Source organism: Homalodisca vitripennis, chromosome 3 (genome assembly GCF_021130785.1).
Source record: "Homalodisca vitripennis isolate AUS2020 chromosome 3, UT_GWSS_2.1, whole genome shotgun sequence".
Classification (NCBI taxonomy): domain Eukaryota; kingdom Metazoa; phylum Arthropoda; class Insecta; order Hemiptera; family Cicadellidae; genus Homalodisca; species Homalodisca vitripennis.
In genome coordinates this window covers 16,515,844-16,539,754 of record NC_060209.1, presented here as the reverse complement: position 1 = coordinate 16,539,754, position 23,911 = coordinate 16,515,844, and the positions used below count along the sequence as shown (strand labels likewise).

Sequence of the window (23,911 nt, the reverse complement as noted above, 5' to 3'; positions counted from 1 at the left end):
AAAACAACCTAATTCCAAATCAATGTAGTGGTGTATTATAAAGGTAAATTATTTAGTCAACCTGTTATAGTGGCTAATGTAGTTAATATTTTTAATAGTTGATAAGAAAGTAAAAAGGGTTACCTTGAAAATTATTTTCTAGAGTCCACCGATTGAAAGAACGCATAAAAGTACACATATTTTACACATAATTAGAAATTTTTGATTGCACTGCAATCTTTCTTGACCAGTAGAGAACATTCTGTAATATGATTGCATATTTTCTTTTTCTCTAGATTTCCCACATTGACTACTGATAATCTAATCATGTATAACTACTTAACTTACTTATACTAATATAGTAAAATATTTTTTTTCATTTGTTTAACTACAACAAAAGTAGATTGTACTACGTACTACGTTGTTTCATATTAATTCAAAATTCATATGTATTTGTAGTCCAGAAATATTAATAATAGACTGTTGTTAATTTATCTCTCATTTTACAATCATTTGGTCATCATAATTAATTGATTTAATTCAATTTACCGACCTAATTCCCAATTGTTAATCTTTTATTTCATACTTTAAAATAATTTTAAAGATCATTTTAATTTTTCTGTTTATTTTTGCTATATCTCAGAATCGAAGAAATAATTCCTAAAAGACGGGAAGTATCAAAAAGCGAACAATCAAAAATTGATGCCATCCAAAGTTTTGAGGCTTGCATCCAGAGTCTTATCTATGCCTTACAGGAGGAATACCAGGTACATGGTTATAATTCAGAGTTAGTTTAAATTCTTTGGGAGAAACTAATAACTTAATGTACAAACACTATTTAATGATATAACTGAGGGCTATTGTTAGTATCATATTATATGGGAAATGAAGAGTATCACTAATGGAAATTCAAACAAAATATCTTTTAATCAGGTAATTATTGTTTTGAATTGCTTAGTCAAGATTTATATTGTAATAGCAATATAACAAAATGTGTGAATTGTTTGGAATAATTTTCTCTTTACATAAATGTGATTGAGAACAACAGATAAATATTCAAGTCTTGTTTTCTGGAAAGAAATTATAATATACTAAACCAGTTTAATGTTATGGAAAAAATATGAAATATGAATAAATTGGTGAATTGGTGTCATTATATGTATTTGTTACATTGGTACATGTATGTCAAAAATATTGCAAGTTATTAACATAGAAGTCAAGTCAAGACTATTATACAATTTATAGGTCATAATCAGGTAGTAATGGAGCAAAAATCTTCAAATACTTCAATAGTGTAGATGGACTTTGCTACAAGCATGTTGACCAGTCATTTCTTTATTGTTTCTTGATTCACATTCTAGATGTTAGGAGGGAGTAGGTTGAAAAATCTTGCACCAGCGAAGGAGGGCTTCTTGGTATAGTCTTGTGCACTAGTAGGTGGAAGTCATTGCCACACCTTATGTAATGTTCTTGGTTATCGCCTCTCCTTGGCATATTGCAATTAAGAGTGAAGGATGTTGCCTCTACAATGCATAGGGACACTATGGTTGGGATTCTTAAAGTCTTGGACATTTCTCTGTATCTGTCATGCGGTTGAAGATCGGCCAAGATTCTCATTGCACGCTTTTGTACGATTAAGACATGATGTAAATTGTTCTTTGAGGAGCTTCCCCATAAGCTTATTCCGTAGCGAATGTGTGGTATGTATTTCTTTTAGAAGTTGTTCTGCCTATTGTCTTAATCCTCAGAGCAAAAAGAGCCATCCCAAATTTTTTGCAGAGAGCATCAACATGATAATTCCAAGAAAGATGATCAGGTACCTCATACCCTGTACTTTCTAAAGATCTGATGGGTCTGATGCATGTAATTTAGACTTTCCAAATGTTAGTCTTTGTAGAGTTGAAAATGAGGTCATTGTTAATACAATTATAATTATTTTGTATAATTATATAAATACAGAGCAAAATTATTTTGCTCTGCCGTACTAACTGCAATGAAGGTGTTATTTTGTGGTTCTACTGTTTTATTGCTAGACAGTAGAACTGTATTATCAGCTACATGACAGGATAAGAGCAAGGCCCCAGATATTCTGGAAAGTCTTCTGTAAATAATATAAACAAAATAGGTCCTAGAACTGAGCCTTACGGCATACCTCTATTCACTTTCACTGGTGTGGATCGTCCTACCTTCATTTCTCTATCCAAAGCTTGCTATATTTCCACTATTTGACATCTTCTAGTCAAATAACTTTCAAACCATTGTAAGAATGTCTTTCTAAGCCCCAAAGCTCTCAGTTTTGATATAATAAGTCTATGATCTGTGATGTCAAAGGCTTTGCTCAAGTCCATAAAAATAGCTGAAACTGTGTCCTGTTTTTCCTAACTTGTCAATAATGTGTTCAATCAAATGTGTCAAAGCAATAATGGTTAATTTTCCTGAGATTAAGCTATGTCGTCTCTCAGAAAGTAAATAATTGTGCCTTAAATGGTCATGAAGCCTAAAAGAATAATTTTCTTTATCACGTTGGAGATAACTGGTACCAGGGAAATAGGTCTGTAATTGATGACTTCAGTTTTGCTTCCTTGTTTATGCCGTGTGTAGACTTTTGAAAGCTTTAATTTTGATGGAAATGTTTCTTGTAAGAAAGTTTTAGCGATTAAATCATTCAAGGGAAGGTTAAGTTGATCTTTGCAGAATTTCAGTTCTTAAAAAGTTATTAAATATTGATGAAATTTTCATCAATACAGGATGAGGATTTAGACTTTAAAGGGCTTAGTATAACGAGAACTTCTTTATGTGCGGTTTGTTCAGAATTTGAAAATATATGTCCTTGGAACTCTTTATTTAGTTCACAAACAAGGTATCTTATGATGATGGTTAAGTTTTAGTATTTCTTCACCTACATTTATTTCCAAAATAATTATTGAAATGTTCTAAAACAATGTTTAGGTAATCTACAGTGCTACCCAAGATGTTTAATTGCCATGTCTGTTCAGTGTTCAATGTATTACAGAGCAACACAAAACATGAACATTCACAAATGAAATAAAAGAATGGAAAAATGCAACATATTATATTGATCTTGATACAATCAAAGAAAAGTCAGATGGTTCCTTACAACTACGAACTATGGCTATACAAATTTTCTCCAGCAGCGAAACAGTCACACAATTGTTACAATGCAGTATATATATATATATAAAATTTCAATAAACATTGAATCGCAAAAAGTACTTGCTCCGCCGGGAGTCGAACCCGGATCTCTCACTTGCTGGATGAATGTGCTACCATTACACCACAGAGCGCTTACTTTTTAAGATATATATATATATATCTTACTTCAGATATATATATATATATATATATATATATATATATATATATATATATATATCTGAATTAGAAATCTAATTTAATGGAAAATATATTCCATTACATTAGATTATAAAATTCATGTGTACCTAATGCTAATGCTTAATACTAAATCTGCTTTAAATACCTCAAAGAATTGTAATAGTTTTTATTATGCAAACAATCTCTTCATCCATTGTTCTTACCTATTATTTATTGGAGATGTGAACTTAATTAAGTAGTATTTTAGAGTCAATATGAATGAAGAGGACTGTAATGGGTGGGTGAAATGTGCCTTTATTACATAATCCTTGATAATTACCCTTAATTTTAATCTAACACAAGTTATGTTGACTACACGTATTACATAAAAATCAATATTATTCTACATACAATTACACAAAATACAATATTCAATGTTAAAATGCATATGTCGGACATTAACACGAGAAACCACTTTTGCAATTAAAAAACATGTTTCAAGAAATTACGATTTAAACACAAGTTATGTTAAAGGTATAGTAATATAAATAGTTTATAAACTGTCTATAACCCCAAGACTTATGGAAACAAGGGGGTTTGAACCATGAGAATTCCAGTCTTAATCACATCTTCGTATTTCCAGTTCTTCAATAATAAAAACGAAAAGATTCCTGCAGAGAGGATTTGCAAGAATTTCCTGATGCATTTGCACATGACAGGAGCCTATACCCGAATGAAGGAGAGTGTTAAGGAGGTGGTGGAAGCTTACATACGTGAAGGTCTTGGATTCCCTCACAAACTAAACTTTCTGGATGCAAAACAACAGGTTAGATCAATTTTAAAATGAGTCCATCTAAAAAATTGAAAGTGCAATTTCAAAACACATTGTTGCTGTATGAAATTTTTTAATAAATTAATGTTTTACTAGCTATTAAAATAATTTTAGTACAAATATGTTTTTTTGGTTTTATACCAAATCAAAGTTACACCAACCCCCAATCAAAGAAATTTGAAACAAAGAAAAATAAATTATATAAATCATTAGAATACAGATTACAAAATGTATAACAAATCCAAATCAAATTAAACTTAAGAGTACAACTTAAGAAATAAGGGTACTTTGGGATTATACCGACCACACCAGTATGATGAACACTAAAATATAAATTTATAGAAACAAACATGATAGAACGAAAAAACAACTCTTTAATTACAAAATTACAAGCATTTCCAGGTATTGTGATCGGTATTGTTGTCGCTGTTATCTTATCTTTCTCGAGAATCCCGATTACGGCAGGCCGCGCGGCATCACATGATTTGCATGGTACATAATTGCCTTTCCATTACAATTCAATTTATATTTCTGATCAGACCCTCTAGAATTTGATATTTTACTGATAGGTACTATCTCGAGGGATGTTTTTCTTTCGTCAAGAGGCACTCGCATTTTGGGTGGCGGAGTGTGATCAAGAATAAAAACAAGTTTTGAGTGTTTTTTTCAATAAAGAGTTTAGTTTTAGTTTGGTAATGTTTGTTTTTATTGAATTTTTGTGTTTGGAGAAATGTAGGGGTAAAACACGGAAGTACAACAAAGCGACGCACCAGCTGAACGGGCGGCGAGACTCTGCAATCACGTTATCTACTAGACCGCTCGACTTTGACCTCTGTCTGAGGATGGCGAGGGGTTTGCGATAAGACAATTCCTGTTTTATATTGACGAAATATTGTTCTATGCTAATCTAGTAATCAGTAGAAGCAAAATGTCAAATAACGATTCATGTCTGGGTGTGGTCGGTATAATCCCAAAGTACCGAAATAAGTAATTACCTTGCTGAAGTTAATAGCAAAATTAATCCCAAAAATTGGGCAAAGGTACAAAGAACACTCTCTCATACTCATAACATATTTTTTGTTATTTTTGGACAAGAAGGTTAGAAATTGCACCTAGTCCTAAAAGGACCTTCGCACTGTTTCTAGATTGACAGGATATTCTAGATGGGTAAGGTTGGGAGTAGGAGCTGCCTCCTGTTGAGATCCATGAGGAAGAATTTAGGGCACTAATCTCGGTCATGTCCCCTCAGAAGAAGGGGAAGCCAGCTCTGAACCAGCCTCTCCAGTCAAAGGAGGAAGGGATGGCATGCTCTTATGTCTAGACTAGCAAGAACCTTTGACTCTTAAGGAACCTCACCAACTCCAACAGTCATCTCCCGTAGTAGACTAGACCTATTGAACTACCCTTGCACCCCAGAATCTTGACATTTGCGGTTAGTGATGTGCCGCTCCTGGACTGGATAAGGTTGCCCAGATTTGTGATACATTGGTTTATGCTGTGTCCACTGTGGGTACAACTGGAAGGTATAAACCAGCCAGGAGTGAACCCTCCTGGGGTCATACATGTCAACTATATAATTTTTTTCTATCGAAGAGGGTTCAATATGATTATCATTTACAGCAGCTATATAATACCTTTGAAAGCACACACATATACAGTATCAAAATTTTCAACTTAAAATTAAGTTCATAGCTATTTTTTATATATCTATTATCATGTACAATGGTGTTTTTTTATCTATACATACGAGTTTTTTTTGAATACTAATAGTATGAAATATTTTATTTTCCTTTTTATGGTTAATCTTAAAAATCCTGTTAAAATACAAAACCTGATTAGGTGCTTTTTTATGTAGCTATGAATTATTTCTTGATTTGTTTTAAGCATTTTTTAGTTATAATTTTATGTAGATTTAACACAAATCTATATATTGTGGCAATTATCATAACAGTATTGTAATACAGTAATTCCAAACTTCAAACTTAATTTATCTAAATAACACTATTAGAATATATGTGATGTCTATATATACAATAACACGGTGCCATTTACATTTTGCAAAAAACTTTATTCCCAATATAACTTGGAAAACAAAAATCCTTAAAAAAATAAAGATGTAGAAATCTTCTCACATTCTCACGCATGTTGTGGACTATCAAGGTTTTAAGACAGTCTCCATAACAAATTTTAAAAGCATATCTCAGCTGTTTCATCTAACCGATTTGCAAACTTGTACTTTTAGTCCTTTGGAAGTAACAAAAAAAATGTGTGACAAAAGAACAACAAATATAAAAAACTTACAAAATAAGTAAAATAATGAGAGAGGAATTATATTTCTTCATCTTAGTAAAACAAATGTTATCAAACTTTTGTGGTCTTTTCATTTATAAGACCACATTTTTTAAACAGTTTTCTATACAAACACAATAATATGAAAGTAAATTCTGATACTCTTACGTATCAGTATTCTGATATTTTACTCTAGAGATGTATTTCATCAGTCCCCATTAACATGGGGCAGCACCAAAGGTGCTTCAGAAACCTGCACTAATGGCTAGAAACATTTCTGTTACACAATCTATATATTGTGAAAAAAAAACAAGTGGAACCTTTCATTTGACGAATAACTTCTTGAATTATACAAGCAGGTAAGAGAAATTTTGTATCAGTGTATTGGTATGAAAAACTGTTTAAGAAATGCGGGTATAATTGAAAAGCCAAAGAAATGGTGAATTCTATTTATTTTAATGTATTATAAGTGCAGACGAGTGCTACACTACTTCGTTTGTTGACTTCTTTACCACCACTCTTTTACAGGAAAACCTGACTGACATCTACTCAAGCCTGGTGTCCAAGATGTGTTGTGTTGTGAATTCCAAATGTTGCATCGATGTTGAGGAGTATGATGTGGTGGTCTCCAACAATAGCCTATTGTTCTTTGCGATTGAGGCTATGGAGGAGGATCGCTATGAGAAAGCTCAAGAATACTTGTTACAGGTTAACTGTTTTACTATTCTTCTTCCTTAGTGATAATTTTTATTTCACATTTCTGTCAGGTACGCTCATGTAATTTATCCTAATGTGTGTGTAACAGTATTTTGCTTACCTCGTACAGTTATGACACTTGGTATTAGTGTTCCTGACCTGTTTTTGTTTTAATTGTACAATAATATTACTAAAGTAAAGTAAAATGAAATTAGGTATGTTGACAAAACATGGCCCCCTAAGGAAACACCTTATGAGGGTGGGCCTTAGCTAGACTGATGAATGTGGACTCTGCGGAGAAGAGGAGGAATCAGCGGAGCATATTTGGATAAATTGTTCTGCCATATCAAAAATTCAGAAAATATTCCTGGGAGAATATTTCCTCCCTCAGGACATCAGAGAACAGGAGCCCTCAAATATGATCGGCTTCTGTAAAATTCTCAGATTCTGAGGACACAAATATTAGTAAGGGAAGTGCAAAGGTCCTTTTTAGGACTAAGTATGGGGACAAACCGTCTTTTTCCCTCAGGATAAAAAAAAGTAAAGTAAAGTAGTATCTTATTTCACCAGGCGAAGTTAGGGCTAAGAAGCCCTCTGAAACACTTAACCTGGAGACCAATGGCTTAAAGGTGATTTCCAAACGGTTGGGCAGGCGGGCTGCTTGCAAGGACAGGATCGCTCAGCGGTCACACATTCAAGCAGCAGCCACGCTCGAGGTTGTTTGATTTGGTTATCTCACGATAATCTTTTTACCCGTTACACTGTGCCATTGGCGTTACTACAATTTGGCTCAAACATTAATAAATCACACCTTTTCTGTTAATAACTAACTAATAGTATCACTCTCAAACGAAAAACGTAAAAGATGAAGAAACCACAGCAAAGCCACTATTAGACAGAATAGTAAACAAACACACCTTAAGCGCATGGCATGAAAAAACTTACAGTTGAAAATGGCTTGTTCAAATTGGCGAATGCAGCCGAACCGGTGGACAACGCACTCGGTTGGGAGATGAGTTAGCCTCAATAACACAGTTTGAACCGACCGTGTTGACAGTGGAGGAGATAGGCGGTGGGAGTTTTTTATTACACTAAATAAGAATCAGATGCACATTTGTAATAGCGTAGAAGAAGGAACCTGCTTCCTTTATATACGGTTAACGTTGTTTCATGCCTTCCCTTAGTTGTAGTTGGTGATTTGGCTTCTCTTACAAGTTTCTTATTTTAAATTTTATAAATGTTACGCCTTACCACTGGAGGAGAGAGAGGTTGAATTCAAATTCCTGCTGAAGTTTATATTTTATCAGATGGGATTTAGTGCATAGATCAGGATTTATCCCTGTAATCATTAGTGATCCCAGGATTATATCCTGGTAAATATTCCCATTTAAAATCATTTGTTGTCTCAATCACAGTATGACAGGTATAACTGTTACTCTCGTTAATCTGCTTTATTTTTATTTCACAAAGATTCTGATAAAGGATATAAAACATGAGCTCTTTACAATTAATTATGTTCTTATAATTGTTTTCTTTTGCAATCCATTTTATTTTATTTCAATGTTTCTTTGGAGTATAAAGTAAATTCACTGATATATGTATTAGTTTTTCATTTTAATTAGTGAAATAGTAATATTCTTTCACTACAAGTAGGGAGGAAATATCTCAGATTCATTATTACTTCAATTAATTGTTCTATAAATGCTGAACACGGATTTATTCGTTCATGGGTACATGTAAAACCCATTTAAGAGGTCTATGTTTCTCGAAAATATAAGGTTTGTTTGTGCGCAGGCTTACTCAAAGTTTTGTATTTTTGAAAGCGTTAAGATCCATTAAAAATATGTTTAATTGCATACATAAAAGTTAATGACTAACAAAAGTTGTTGGATGCAGAGGTTAGACAAGACTGAAAAGGCTGATCCTCAGTTTTGGGTGGATTACGCTAAGTTTTGGGTCAAGAAACTGGAGTTTGAGAAGGCTGGAGAATGCACTAGAGAAGCCATCTCTATTGATCCCACTTACATCCCTGCGTAAGTAATCTGAGAACATCCTTTTTACACAAACGTTTTCACTCTTGACAGAGTAACAAACAGATGTTCTGTTTGTAGAGGTGATTTAAAAGTAAGATTAAAAAAATTTAATAATATTACACATAATGCAGCTTTGGTGGGATGGGTTGATTCAATGTTTATATTGAGTTTACCTCCAGTTCACCTTTCTCTTCCGTGCAGCAACTGAGATCTGTTGCTGTTGCAGACTTGACTCCTGGAATCTGGAGTCATGTTTGTCTGAAGGGATCCAAAAACAGTTGGCGATGAAGAACGAAGAAGTTAAAACTAAACTCCCCACATAGGATCCCTTCAGATTTTAGGAGTCAACTGTGCAACAGCATCAGATTTCAGATGCTGCAAGCAATAAGAAGGTGAACTGGAACTAAACATAACATCCGCAAATAATATTACATTTTATATTTGTCATTCTATTTTGTTCCATTCTCTCATTTTCAATAATTGAGGATCTTGCTAACAACACACAAATTAAAAAGATAAATTACAATTTTATAATAAATATGAGATATGTCCAGAAAATACTCAATATTATTCTATAGTCTCTCTTATTGTGCTCAGAAAAGATGTGTCACTCTGTAGTAATACTGGTTCATATATTGAAATAATTGTTTTTACCATTTCAATTTCCTTTTACTTTACTATGTTAAAAATTATGCATATAAAATGAATGGCCAATGAGCAAAACATTTCAGAGTTCTCACAATTGTTGATGTGACACATTACATTTATGTGTACATGCACTTGCAATCCCCGGGAGATTTTACTTTTGGCTGGTTTATACCTTCTAGTTGAACCAACACTGGGTACAGTAAAAACTAATGTGTCACTTAAATCTGGGCAACCTTATAGATGGACGTCCAGGAGCAGCACATCACTAACCGCTAATGTCGAGATTTAAGGGAGATTGATATGTTTAGTCTAGTGTGGGAGATGACTGTAGAAGTTGGTGGGGCTTGCTAAGTGTTAAAGGGTTGCTAGCCTAAACATAAAGACGTACCACCCTCTTCTGCTTTGACTAGAGAGGCTGGTACAGAGCTGGCCTCACCTTTTTCCAGGAAGGCATGACTGAGATTAATGCCCAAAATCCTTCCTCAAGGATCTCGACAGGAGCCGGCCTTTACCCCTAACCTTTTTTTATTTTGTTCTCTTAGGACAAGAAGCTTATAAATTGCACTTAGTCCTTTAATAACCTTAGTGATGCTTACAGAGTGACAGCATATCTGGGATGGGTTAGGTTAGAGGGTAGGGGCCGCCTCCTATTGAGATCCATGAGGAAGAATTAGGGCACCAATCTCAAAGAAAGTCATGTCTCCCTGGAAGGAGGGGAGGCCAGCTCTGAACCAGCCTCTCCAGTCAATGCAGGCAGGGGGTGGCACGCCCTTGCCCTTGTTGAGGTTAGCAAGAACCTCTGAGGTTAAGGAACAAACTCCACCAACTCCAACAGTCATCTCCCACAGTAAATTAGACCTACTGAATTACCCTTGCTCCCTAGAGTATCAACATTTGCTGTTAGTGATGTGCCGCTCCTGGACATCCATAAGGTTGCCCAGATTTAAATGACACATCTGTTTTTGCTGTGCCCAGTGGTAGGTTCTACTGGAAGGTATAGACCAGCCAGAAGTGATCCCTGCTGGGTCACCCCTAACCTTACTCATCCAGAATATCCTGCCACTCAGGAAGCAGCGCAAAGGTCAAATAGAACAAAAGAGTTTTGGTTTTGGCTGAAATACAAGCTTTTTAAAAAAAGTTCAGTTCACCTTAACACATTTACTGCTGGTCTATACTGAGTGTCGATAGGTTATCTCTTAAGGCAACAAGCTCGCTAGGGCATCTGCCACAATCAACATGTTAACTATTTCTTCTTTATGTTTGAAGTAAGTAGCAACGATTTCTTACTACATTTTCTAGGCTAATTTCTTTGAAGCTTGACAAGATATATACAATCTTTTAAAGTGATCTCAAAAACCTTTTTATATCTCTCTTTAACTATAGTGGTTTCAAAGGATAAGCGTTTGATATAATAGACGTAAGTGGATATGCTACTTTAGATATTCCAATCACAGTTTTATCTTAATAGTTAAATCAAAATTTAATGTTTTTCACGAATTTGTAGGCTTTCATTTCTCGGACTGTTGAGTTGGCTGACTGAAGACTTCTCCACAGCTGAAATATTTCTTGTAGCTGCTGTCACATTCAACCCTCACGCCATGGACAGCTGGCTGATTCTACACATGTTCCACAAGCAGATGAATCAGTTGGACGAAGCCAATGCGGAATTGCTGAACGGTTGGATTTGCTTTTATTCAGTGCTTAATTTATGTAGTTGTTGATGAATTGAAATAAGAGTGAAATGAACTAAGCGTGAACAAAGGAAGTCACAAAAACAACATAAACAATCTTGTAAGTTTCCACACAGAGAAACACATTTTCTTTACAACACACCACACTTACATTATGGAGATATACAGGGTGACAATTAAGTCTGGTACCTCTTTTTTAATTTTTGAACCACAATAGAAAGAAATACCAAAGTTCACACATGCTTACTGGTGATAGTAACGGACACATCTGCCCAATTACCGACCGGATAATCCCTTTGGGGGACGGTCTCACAAGGAGTCAGACAAAATTTAGGTCAAGTTTGGTATCAAATTAAAGGTCTCACTTAGCAGAGTTCAATTCCGCAAACCGGATTTCAAAAGGTGGATTCATTCAGTAGTTATAGCTGTTTGAATTTTAAAATTATTGAACAATTGTTAAATTATTATGCTGCTATTTAAGGATTTTGTCTGACTCCTTGTGGACCGTCCCCCAAAGGGATTATCCGGTCGGTAATTGGGCAGATGTGTGCGTTACTATCACCAGTAAGCATGTGTGAACTTTGGTATTTCTTTCTATTGTGGTTCAAAAATTAAAAAAGAGGTTCCAGACTTAATTGTCACCCTGTATGTATGTATGAGAGACGAAAAGATCGAGACATATTATTCTGCTATTATCTCTAATTTGTTGATCGTTAGAAAGGTGGTTAAACAAGTAACCCAGAGTTCTCAGGAATCTAATGTTTTTTTTTTCTAAAGAGAAGCCAGTCTCCCTTTTATCCGTTTCCATCCAGCTCCAATGGGCCTCATGCCTAAATAAGAATCTTGAGAACAAAATAAGGCAAAGCACAAAGAGTACAGTACAGACACATTCCTGTCACAGTTATGATTTTGACCTCTGCCATTTGTAACTCAACCATCATCAGATCATCAAATTTTTCATGGGATATGAGCATCATAAATATTTTATAACACCTAATTGACAATAGCTCTCGATTCTCAATTTTTCTGGAAACCATTTTACATGAAATTCTGTGGTCAATACAATCATAAAAGGCCTGTTCATCATCACATTTGAACTTAAGAACAAAAACAAAGTTGTATGTCAAAAAAATTGATTAATGCAGTTACTAATTACTTTTATTTGAGCAGGGAAAAGGTGTATGGAGGTTGTATCCATGCAGCCCATCAGGCACACAGGTCCTCAGCTGGTTTGGTGTCCAGAAATGGTGGAGAAGGAGAGGATCTTCCTCATCACCGCTGTGAACTTGATACGTCTGTTTTTCCCAGAGGTGAATAATAGTTGATCGTAATGTTAACCACATCAGTGGTGCCCCTAAATCGATTTTTTTCAGGATAACAATACAACATGTTTTACAGAACCATGGTGAACATGTTTTGGTTTGAAACACTACCTGAACAGGATAAATAAAGTAAAGGCGAATTGTTCTGTAAGGTGTAACTTCACCACATTCAAACCAAGATCGGGAACGGACATATGGCAGTTGCAATGTTGTGAGATTGGTTATTAATATAGAAAAAATAATTATAAAAGTATTACGATCAGCAAGAAACAATTTAAGTTGTTGGGAAACAATATTTTTTATTATTGCTGTTTATTATTTGGCAGTTCAAAAACAATAAATATTCACAACTTAGAATGTTCTAAACCTAAAACGAGCAACTAAATGCATTAAATAATTATTCAATCATTTAAAAAAATAATAAAATTTATAAAAGGTGATCACAACCTTTTCTTAACTGGTATCAAACTCAAAATTTTGATTAGTTATAAGATGTTATGGTAGTTTTTATAATCAAATTACCTTTTTTTTGAAAGCAGTATAACTATGTATTAATTTAAACAAACTCTCCAATAATATAAAGTTTTTATTTTTGTGAGGCCTTTCGTACTCAATGAGAACATCTTCGGACCCACACAACTGAATAAAAGTAATAATAACAATAGTAACATAAACAATTTTGTACTAAATAAAAACATATGTTATTAAAAATACAAAGAGATAATATTCTATGACAGCACAGTATGTTACATGTATGTAAAAAAATAAAGTTGATATTTAGTTTGTATATAGTTATTTAGTTAGTGATCAAAATATAAGTAACAATGAATTTTGAAAAGGCCCAGGTTCGTTGTTTACCAGATTATTTTGGTTCTTTTTTATAAAAATTGTTTCATATGCATCAAGGAATTTTTTATTTTGTACTTCTTTTAATAATTTTAAAATTTAAAAAAAAATTCCGTTAAAAAAGTTGTGTGTGGGTCCGAAGATGTTCTCATTGAGTGCGAAAGGCCTCACAAAAATAAAAACTTTATATTATTGGAGAGTTTGTTTAAATTAATATATAATTTCCAATAAGAAAAGAGCTTCAAGAATGTAGCACTATAACTGTTTAATGTAAAGTTAAACATGTCACATTGGCCAATACTCTTATCTGACACAGACATGTATCTCTTCTATTTCTTTTGAATTATTTAATTTTTCCAACTGGCTTATTTTGTGCATATGAACATGTAAACACCAGCTGCAGGTTTAGTTGACCAATCAGGGCTCGAGTTCACCAACAACAAAAATATGGTGGAAGACTTGTATGAAGTAAAAAGTGCCCTTCTTCAGCTATATTCAATTCTAAATTGGTTCAATAGATGCCAGGTATATAAGAATTGGAATTCATCCACAACATCAGAAAATAATAAATGGGGAGTAAAAATATTCTAAACTAAATTTTGAAGAAGAAGAAAATAATCATAAATCACTGGCTGAACATTAGTGAAGTCTATCATTCAAGAGGCTGAAAGAATTCATTTCTGTCTGTCTCTTCGGACAATATCCCAAGATCAAACTGACCTACAGACTTGAAATTTTGCATGAAGCTTCGTTTGTATATAGGCAATATTGAGCTTGATGATGGTGCATGTCACTCCATGGGATTTGGCTGAGCGTTAGCAAATATTTTTACATTGGTCTTACGGGTAACCATGATTGCAACAAGAAACTCATAACAAATAGCAACAGTAAATAAATTTGTAAATAAACTGAGTACAATCATATGACTAATCATCCAAAAGATCACTCGTGGATGATTTCATCTGTTGGCTTTAAATTTTGCATGACTCTCCTTTGCTATGTACTGAAGAATGAGTTCTTTTATGGTACATGCCTATCCATGGGATTTGGCTGAGTGTCATTGATGTTAAAATTCTAACCATCTTTATATAAATATATATATATATATATATATATATATATATATATATATATATATATATATATATATATTTCTTGTGTATGTGACTGAACTCCTCCTAAATGACTGGACCGATTTTGATGAAATTTTGTGTGTGTTTTCAATGGAATTCGAGAATGGTTTAGATTCACAATTTGGTCCACTGGAAAATTTTTTATTAATTAATTTTTCATTTCTAAATAGTTGTTGATTTTAGAATGTTTTACCTTCGATCCGACAGACTGCGCTGCGACACGTAATACAAAATGAACTGATTCATAACAGCTGTTAATACTTTCAGCTGAAGTTCATCAAAGAGGCAGAAACATTTGTTTACTTTAAAAATTTAGAAAATTATTATTGTAAAGTGCTTGATCAGTAGTGTAATGCAGGTTGCATAGAAGACCGCATTGCCTAATTTTAAATTCAGATTGCACCAATGATCAATAAACTATCTAATACAACGAAAATACTATTGAACGCTGTTATAAAAACCACCTCATTGTACAAAGCCGTGAAAGTTTGTACATAAGGTAATCGAATTTGGTTAGATCGGAGGTAAATGAAAAGAGCCGAAAGAAGACGATTTATGATCAAAATTGGTTTTCATTGATACATTTTCTTGACCGGAGGGAGCTCAAGGCAAACTCCACAATAATACTGGAAATATCTTAGACAGAAAATTAATTTTAACAAACCGAATTTGATTCTTTATAACCAAATTAGTTTATCGACATTCATCTATATAAAGTAATTGTACTGAATAACTTTTCAACACCTAGCAAAAACCACGAAAGACAGATGCAGGAAATATGTTTCATACCTTCATAATGCGCCCAAGAGGCTCACGAAGAAACGACTATCAATTATCTCAGGAGTGTTTAAGAATGTGACAGAAAAAGAATACGTGAATATAGTGTACTGTTTTTCAACAGGAAATAGCGTGCGAAGCCACGGGAAACTGCTAGTAGTCTTGTAAATAGATGATTATTTTGTGCTATTATATTCGATTTTGGTTGACAGTTGGCGGAACTGGCTCTGTCGTACGACCTGTTGCAGCATGGTCGCACAATTGGTTACCTGTATTACTTGGCAGTATGCCACTACTACCAGGGCAGATACAGAGACAGCCTCAACCACATTGAGGAGGCCCTCAAGATAGACTGGGAGGTGTGGTGTTGTATATATTAGATTTTGCATCAAATGTGATTGTTTTTAATTAAAAGTAGAAGTGATTCTCTCCTGTATAATTTCAATGTTGAATAACTCTCTTCCTGACAATGACCATAAATCAGCTAAGAACACCCTGTAGAACCAAATTTTATATCCTCAAGGAGCAGATCTGATCAAACTCGTTATACTGAGTGTAAATTAGTCCTGATACACCTGGATATATTCCAAACGGATTGAGATATCAATGTAAAATCTTCACCATATCATTAAAATATTTTTTGCACCTTATGAAGGATAAAAATATTCTCCCCCCTCTTTTTCAAAGGGGAAAAAACGGAGATCACTTGAAATTTTTGCGTCGTTTGCTCAGAAATTTTGCTAGAAACGGCATCATAGAGGTGTTTTCTTAGCGTCTTTGCGTTTCTATTGAATAGACCTTTAATATGTCAAGTCACAAAATAGGGGTTGAAATTTGAAAATTTAAAGTTATTCCCTTCAACCCCCCTTTGTAAAGGGGTTAACATTTTTATTACCCTAAAATAAAAACAAAAAATTAAGTATGGTGAAGGTTGTACATTGATATCTCTTATCCTGTTTGGAATATATCCAGGTGTATCAGGACTTAATATACACCCTTAGATGTAAGGGGTTGTTTGCCTATAACTTTTTCTAGGATCGTCGTAGAGATATTTTGTTCATGTCATTGTTTTTTTTTTTTGTAATTTAACTTTCAAATAAATGACATGTCACAAGATAGGGGTTGTGATTTGAAAATTTAAAGTGACCCCTCCTCTACCCCCCTTTAAAAAGGGGGGAAATATTTTTTGTCCTTCATAAAGTCCAAAAAAAATTTTTAATATGTATGGTGAAGATTTTACAATCCGATATCTCAATCCGTTTGAAATATATCCAGGTGTATCAGGATTTAATATACACCCTGTATGTGATGTACCTTATAATCCTTTCACAAAACCATTGAAACTTTTGGTTTAGTAAAGTTAAAAATAAAGGGAAGAGGGAAATGTAACAAATGTACATGTTGGGGAAGTGGAAGTTTTTTGATATTTTTCTAATTGCAGAAAATTTGTTGTCTTTTTAGTTCTTTACTTTCTTCTCAAAACTGCCTCTTAACATCTTCACAGTCTCTATACCTGATAGTCTAAGCAACTTTTACGATGTCACTGTAGATAAGTGTCTGCCGCAGTCAACATGTTAATATTCCATCACTGATTGTTGACATCCACATGACTAATACTCCCATGTACTAGTTTAATTTATTGATCTACTTCCATAATTTGTTCCTAAATTTTTACTTTTATAGTGTTTTGTACACAGGAAGATCGTCTGTGGTTTCTGAAAGGCCACAACTTATACAAACTGAAGTTCTTTACTGAAGCGAAAGAAGCCTTCCAGTTTGCATTCAACTTATGTGAGATCACTGATGAAAACCATCATCTGGTTAAATTAAGGTAGTCCACTATTTTGACTAGAGAAAACTACTGAATGTGAGTTGGAATATTTTTTTCTCCTGAATTGTTTTCATAACAATAATTTTTTCATTTTGAAAAATAAAGTTTTTACTTTTATCCCCATACTTATACATAATATTAAACATAGGCTACTGCGCATCGTCGGGCCGAGCTCCGTATGAAATCTCTCAACCTGTATGTGCGCATTAATTTTTAGATATCAAATGATCCTATTGATTTTACCAAATATGACCTACGGTGTGTCTCAAAAAATGAGTTAGAGTTAAAAATGATCAGTGTAGCGCAAAATAGTCTGGCGTCTTATAAAGCTAACCATTATTTTTTATTCCAGTCAAGTTTAAGATGTACAATAAGGCCGAATTTGGAAACATTCATATTACAAGTTTTATCTCTTTTCACTGGAGAAAAAGGCATTAGATTCTGATCTATTTTTCTGCCGTTAAGGAGTTTTAGAGAAGGTTTTATGCAAGTGTATGATAAGTTTTTGTTCTAATAACGATGGAGACCCAAAACTTGCTTTAAATTACAGAACAAAGATGATGTCTGCTTTTAAGCAAGGAAAGGTTCTACAGATTTTATGAAAATTATTTACACACCTAGAATTTTGGAAATATATATTGCTAATTTAAACCGATATTGAACACTTTAAACATGGCAACATCCGGTCTAAAGTATGGTTTAAAATTATTTCTGGAACGAAAAATGTTTTTTATTTTTAATAACTTTTTCTTGGAAAACTACTTTGCAGATTTTAATGAAACTGTTTGGCAAATTTATGACTTTTTTAAATAAAATGATAGGGGCTAAATACCTGATATTTATTTATTTATATTATAAATAGCTATATTAAGAAAATAATTTAACACAAACAATTGAAGTACAGAAATTCTCATTAAAATTAAATTCTGATGCCATTTTGGATAGTATGGAAAGAAAACGAAAGAAAAAACTTTTTTATATTTCATTGTGGATGGATTTGACTTGCACTATTCAAAAAGAAGTAACAAATAATTTTTTTAATACATCCTCACCTCTGTAAAAATGTCTATATTAACTTTAATCTCTATCTCAAAAAAAAAAATCAAAATCAAAATCTTTTTATTCATACACACAAAACAATAACATATACACTTCCATAATTTAAATGAATAATTCCCCATATAGACTATAGGTTTGTATAAGGGGAAGAGTCCATCAATCAGTCTTTTCTTAATTGTACTTAATTGTAATCATAATTGTAATTGTGTACCATAGTTTAACATAAAGATTTACCAAAGATCTGTTTAAGAAGTACAAAATACATTATTGTAAAAATTGTATATACATATACTTACATACATGATGTGCACGCAAGCGCGCGCGCACACACACACACACACACACCTCTATACAGTTTAGGCACCGCTTAACCACCATATTACTATTAGATGGATGGAAACAATCCAACAGCACCACCAAACCACATCCCACAATAATAATTCCTACTTACACTAAATCTGCATCAGGAAGATTTTACTAATATTCTAGATAATGCTGTGGAAAAATGATAAGATTGTGCCTTAAAATCAATCTTTTATGGAATAAAAAGGACATATTCTAAAGGTGTTTTAAGTGCATGGCAGTAGGCTGCCCCAAGGGGGAAAAAAGGTGTTCAAATGTTTGAATAGTCAAGAAGATAGTATTTAGCAGTAATGTCTAATATACACAACTGAACTTTATATTTGTACAACCAAAACAAATGGAAAATCTTTTTATCAGTTCTCTGATATTATTTATTACATTTGGCAATCAGTCAGTGGTTGATTTATATTTAACTGCTGCATGTGGATATTCAGGATCAGGATATTTACATGTGCTGTACAGATAATGTCTAAGATTGATATGCTATAAAATTACTTAAGTAATTATAATATTAAAAAATCTTAACCTTAAAAGCTTTGATTTTAGCTGCAGTTCACCTTCCTTTTATTGCAGTGTCTGGTATCTGATGCTGTCTCAGACTGGACTCCTGGAATCTGGAGTCATGTTCGTCTGAAGAGATAAAAAAAGTCGACGACGAAGAAGCTCAAAACGAAACATTTTACTTTTTGGATCTCTTCAGACGAAAATGACTCCAGATTCCAGGAGTCAAGTCTGAGACAGCGTCAGATACCAGACGCTGCAATAAAAGGAAGGTGAACTGGAGCTAAACTAAAAATTTAACTGATCAACTCTTCCTACCAGAGCTACGTGATGTGTTTTAAAAGCTTGTTTTTTACCAACTGAAACCATTTCGATCCCCATGTTGATAGAGTATGTAATTTACAGACTGGGGAATATCTTCTTGAGTGAAGGTGACCACCAAGAGGCCCATGCTTACTACCTGGATATCTGCTCCAACAGTCCAACACCTCTCTCTTGGCTTGGGCTTGGTGTTACAGCCTTCTTGGTGAGACATAAATAACGTGTTTAGTAGTGACGAGATGTTCTTAATATATTCACCATCATTTACTGATAATTTGGATGTTGATATGTTATATAGTATTACAAAACACATCATAATTATTAGATTAGTGAAAAATTTGCTGCCACATAATCAATAACCCACAAACATTTATATGTAACTAGCGGGCCCGGCGCGCTTTGCTGCGCATTTCAATAATTTTTTGCAAAAGTTGCCCGCGGCTTCGCACGCAATTTCCCGTTGAAAACAGTACACTATATTCACTTATTCTTTTTCTATCACATTCTAAACATTGCTGAGATAATTGATAGTCGTTCCATCGTGAGCCTCTTGGGCGTATTATGAAGGTATGTGCCATATTCCTGCCTCTATCTAGCTGTTACCCACGGCTTCGCACGCAAATCTTAAGAACCGAAGTCCTTATATTACTTAGTAAATTTTTTTTTTTTACTATAATAAATTTTAGATTAAATTAGTTTATATCTCCGATGCCACGATTGAGCTTGCTTTGTTGTCTCGATCGAGAGAATATGTACACACGGAGTTTTGAGAACCATACTTCTGTCAAAAAAAACAACTAAGGTTGATTTTATAACATTCTTTATATTTGTAGCCAACGTAAGATAGTAATTATGATATCTGCATTACTCTTCTGATCAAGCATGAGCATGGTTTATATTAAATAAATATTGCAGTTAAAGGTGAATTTTTACGTCAAATTTGAATTGTATTATCTGGATAGTAAAGTCTATGTTTAACAGTGATTGCAAAAAACAGTTTAAACAAAATTTGTCGTTTCTCTTAAGCTTACTCTATGCTTTAAAACTATAAGTGTAATATATGTTTACAAAGAACAGCTGATTAAAAATTTGAAAAGACGCGTTAACATATGTTTGCTGCAATGCATTTCTTATGGGTATTTCTGTAACCAGTGGGGCGGAATCCTGAATCGGGAAAGGGATGGGCATAGCTTATAAACCTTCTCCGTGGAAAAATACATATACGTACAAATTTTCATCATGATCGGTCCAATAGTTCACGATTCCATAAAGGACAAACATACAAACATTCATTTTTATATATATAGATAAAGGAATTCGAAAAGAAGGATACTTTTCTGCTGGGTTTATTCAATGGTTGGATTGGTAGTTCAGAGGGTAGTCAATTTATAATGTACTAGCTGTTTCCCACGGCTTCATATGCTTTTCGTAAGCTTTGTCCGTGTATGTGCACTTCTGGTTCAAATTAATTATATTTCCAACGCCAATGTAGAGTTTGCCTTGTTGCCACGGTTAAGAAAATCTGTAGTGTATGTTTATAGCCATTGTACCCGTACATGTACTTTATTATAAAGTGGTCTAACACTCAGGCTTTAAATTCAACCAGAAATTTATTTTAAAGAAAAATATACATCAAAACCTAACGCCTTCAAATAGTGTTTGGCTATTTAATATACGTAACTGTATCGTAATTGCAGTTTATAATGTGCAGGCACTCTGAAAACTTTTATTTTTGCAGTGCTGCCTGGTGGCGAGTTACATCAATGGGCATAGCATATAAACCTTCTCCGTGGAAAAATACATATACATACAAATTTGTATAATGATCGGTCAAATAGTTTACGATTCTATAAAGGACATACAGACAAACATTCATTTTTATATAGACTAGCTCGTATAGGTCTATTAATAGGTGAGACCTTGATTAAAGACCCAACAGGGAGTTATTGAAATTGTGTCATTGTCCTTCCATCTGTCTGTCTGTGTACCCTCTGTGCGGTTAACTCTTGCTCAAAAGGTCTTGGAGATTTAAAATTTGGTACATAGGTTCCTCATGGCCTAAGGAAGAACCTTATAGATTTTAAGGTGAAAAAGTCAAAGAGCAGTTCATCTGTCCGTCTGACAACCTGATACGGGTAAAGACTACAAACAAAGAAGCAGTGGCCCATCATGACAGCAGATATATGTTCCGCCAAACTGTGGCTTGAAGCTGATAGTTATGCTATCGTATGATGTGTTACACAATGTAAACCGCAACAAATGTGTTTAGGTAGCAAAAACCACTGGAAAAGTGGAGGAAATTTACTTAATAGATTCAAACTTGTGATATTGAAGCCTTGTTATAATGGACTATCGGTTTTGTGACTACTAATGTTTACAGGACCAATGCAAGCTGGCAACGAGTAAGTTAATGTAGTCCAGATCTGTGTGATCAACAATCAATGCTTAAACCAGTTAGTGAAAGTGTCTGCTAATTTCATTCCACTAATCTTGCTTATTGGCAACAGAACCATGACTTGGATGATGCTGAACTGGCATTGAGTGAAATAATGTAGTCCTGATCTGTGTGAACTGGATGATGGTTTAACACAAGATCAACAATCAAAGCTTAAGCCAGTTCTTGAAGTGTGTCTGCTAATTTCATTCCACTAAATTTGCTTATTGGCAACAGAACCATGACTTGGATGATGCTGAACTGGCATTGAGTGAAATAATGTAGTCCTGATCTGTGTGAACTGGATGATGGTTTAACACAAGATCAACAATCAAAGCTTAAGCCAGTTCTTGAAAGTGTCTGCTAATTTCATTCCACTAATCTTGCTTATTGGCAACAGAACCATGACTTGGATGATGCTGAACTGGCATTGAGTGAAGCCAACCTGTTGGACTGCCGGTTGTCTCAAGTCTGGGGCTATTTGGCTCTGGTGAACCTGCTGATGGCACGCCCTGAGATCTACCATCGATGCCTGAGTCAAGCTCTGCGGGTCAGTTATATTTGGTATTAAAATATTCAAAATAGATAGTAAACCACGAATTTTAAATCTCTTCAAAATACATTGTATGTAACATACTGTATACCAAGACATAGCTTTTACTTTTAACTACGTATTCGGCAGGTAGGAATGTATTATAGTTTAATATATTGATGAGATGGACGCTTCTCTTGACTACTTTTGCTACTCTATTCTCGTCGTCGACTTTTTTTGGATCTCTTCAGACGATCATATATAGTATTAACTATGTATTCTGGTGGTAGAAGTGAATAATAGTTTAATATATTGACTGTGGTGTCGCAGTGAAGGTGGTAAGTGTAACTATATAATAAATGAACCAAAAATGTTTCCAATAATTGCAATAATGCCAAAGGACTAACGCAGATAAAAGAATTAAAATTGTGGGGCCCAATTTACTTGAAGTACAATTGTAATTAACATACATTTTATTAATTTAATTTAATCAATGTAGAGGATTTTTGTAAAGAATTACAATTTTATCAGTTATAATAAAACTGTACAACAATAATTTTAAGTTTTGAAATTTCTTGTTTTAAAACTAAAAAGAACACCAGAAATGGGATCAATATTAGTTTGAACGTCAAGGTGTAACTTTATTATTTTACAATATTAAAGAGTTTTTAACATTTTACTATTGTTACAGTATGGTTTGGACGATCCTGTACTTCTTGAGAGACTTAACATTCTGGGACATCTGGTAGAGCCATCTTGAGACTTTCATGTCATATTGAGTTAATTCTACGTTATAATTTATTTCACTAAATAAATGTTTTTCATGAGAAGAGATGAGAATGCTTCTATTTGTTCTCTTAGAACAAGAATCTTATAAATTGCACCTAGTCCTATAAGGACCTTTGCGCTGCTTCCGGAGTGACAGGATATTCAGGATGGGTTGAGGGTAGGGGCCGCCTCCTATTGAGATCCATGAGGAAGAATTTAGGGCACTAATCTCAAGTCATGTCCCCTCAAAAGAAGGTGGGGGTCAGCTCTAAACCAGCCTCTCCAATCAAAGCAGGCAGGGGGTGGCACACCCTTTATGAGGCTAGCAAGAACCTCTGATACTTAGGGAACAAACCCCACCAACTCCAACAGTCATCTCCCGCAGTAGACTAGACTTTACTTTTTTTTTTTTTACTAGACCTATCAAATTACCCTTGCACCCCATAATCTCGACATTTGCAGTTAGTGATGTGCCGCTCCTGGACATCCATAAGGTTGCCCAGATTTAAGTGACACATCGGTT

General features: G+C 34.0%; 1 protein-coding gene across 2 annotated transcripts in view; it reads left to right on the top strand.

Annotated features, from left to right (window-relative positions):
• Positions 1-23,450, top strand: part of LOC124356638 — a 36,454-nt gene extending 13,004 nt beyond the window's left edge. Inside the window, exons 10-20 of one of the 2 annotated variants that reach the window (XM_046807759.1) lie at positions 623-746; positions 3,956-4,138; positions 6,962-7,141; positions 9,026-9,162; positions 11,315-11,487; positions 12,672-12,811; positions 15,792-15,938; positions 17,277-17,410; positions 19,739-19,859; positions 22,489-22,638; positions 23,312-23,450. In XM_046807759.1, the coding sequence (XP_046663715.1) occupies positions 623-746; positions 3,956-4,138; positions 6,962-7,141; positions 9,026-9,162; positions 11,315-11,487; positions 12,672-12,811; positions 15,792-15,938; positions 17,277-17,410; positions 19,739-19,859; positions 22,489-22,638; positions 23,312-23,380 (1,558 nt within the window). In that variant the 3' untranslated portion in view covers positions 23,381-23,450. The remainder of the gene's footprint in view (positions 1-622; positions 747-3,955; positions 4,139-6,961; positions 7,142-9,025; positions 9,163-11,314; positions 11,488-12,671; positions 12,812-15,791; positions 15,939-17,276; positions 17,411-19,738; positions 19,860-22,488; positions 22,639-23,311) is intronic. The other variant, XM_046807760.1, reaches the window with a different exon arrangement.
• Positions 23,451-23,911: the final 461 nt, after the last annotated feature.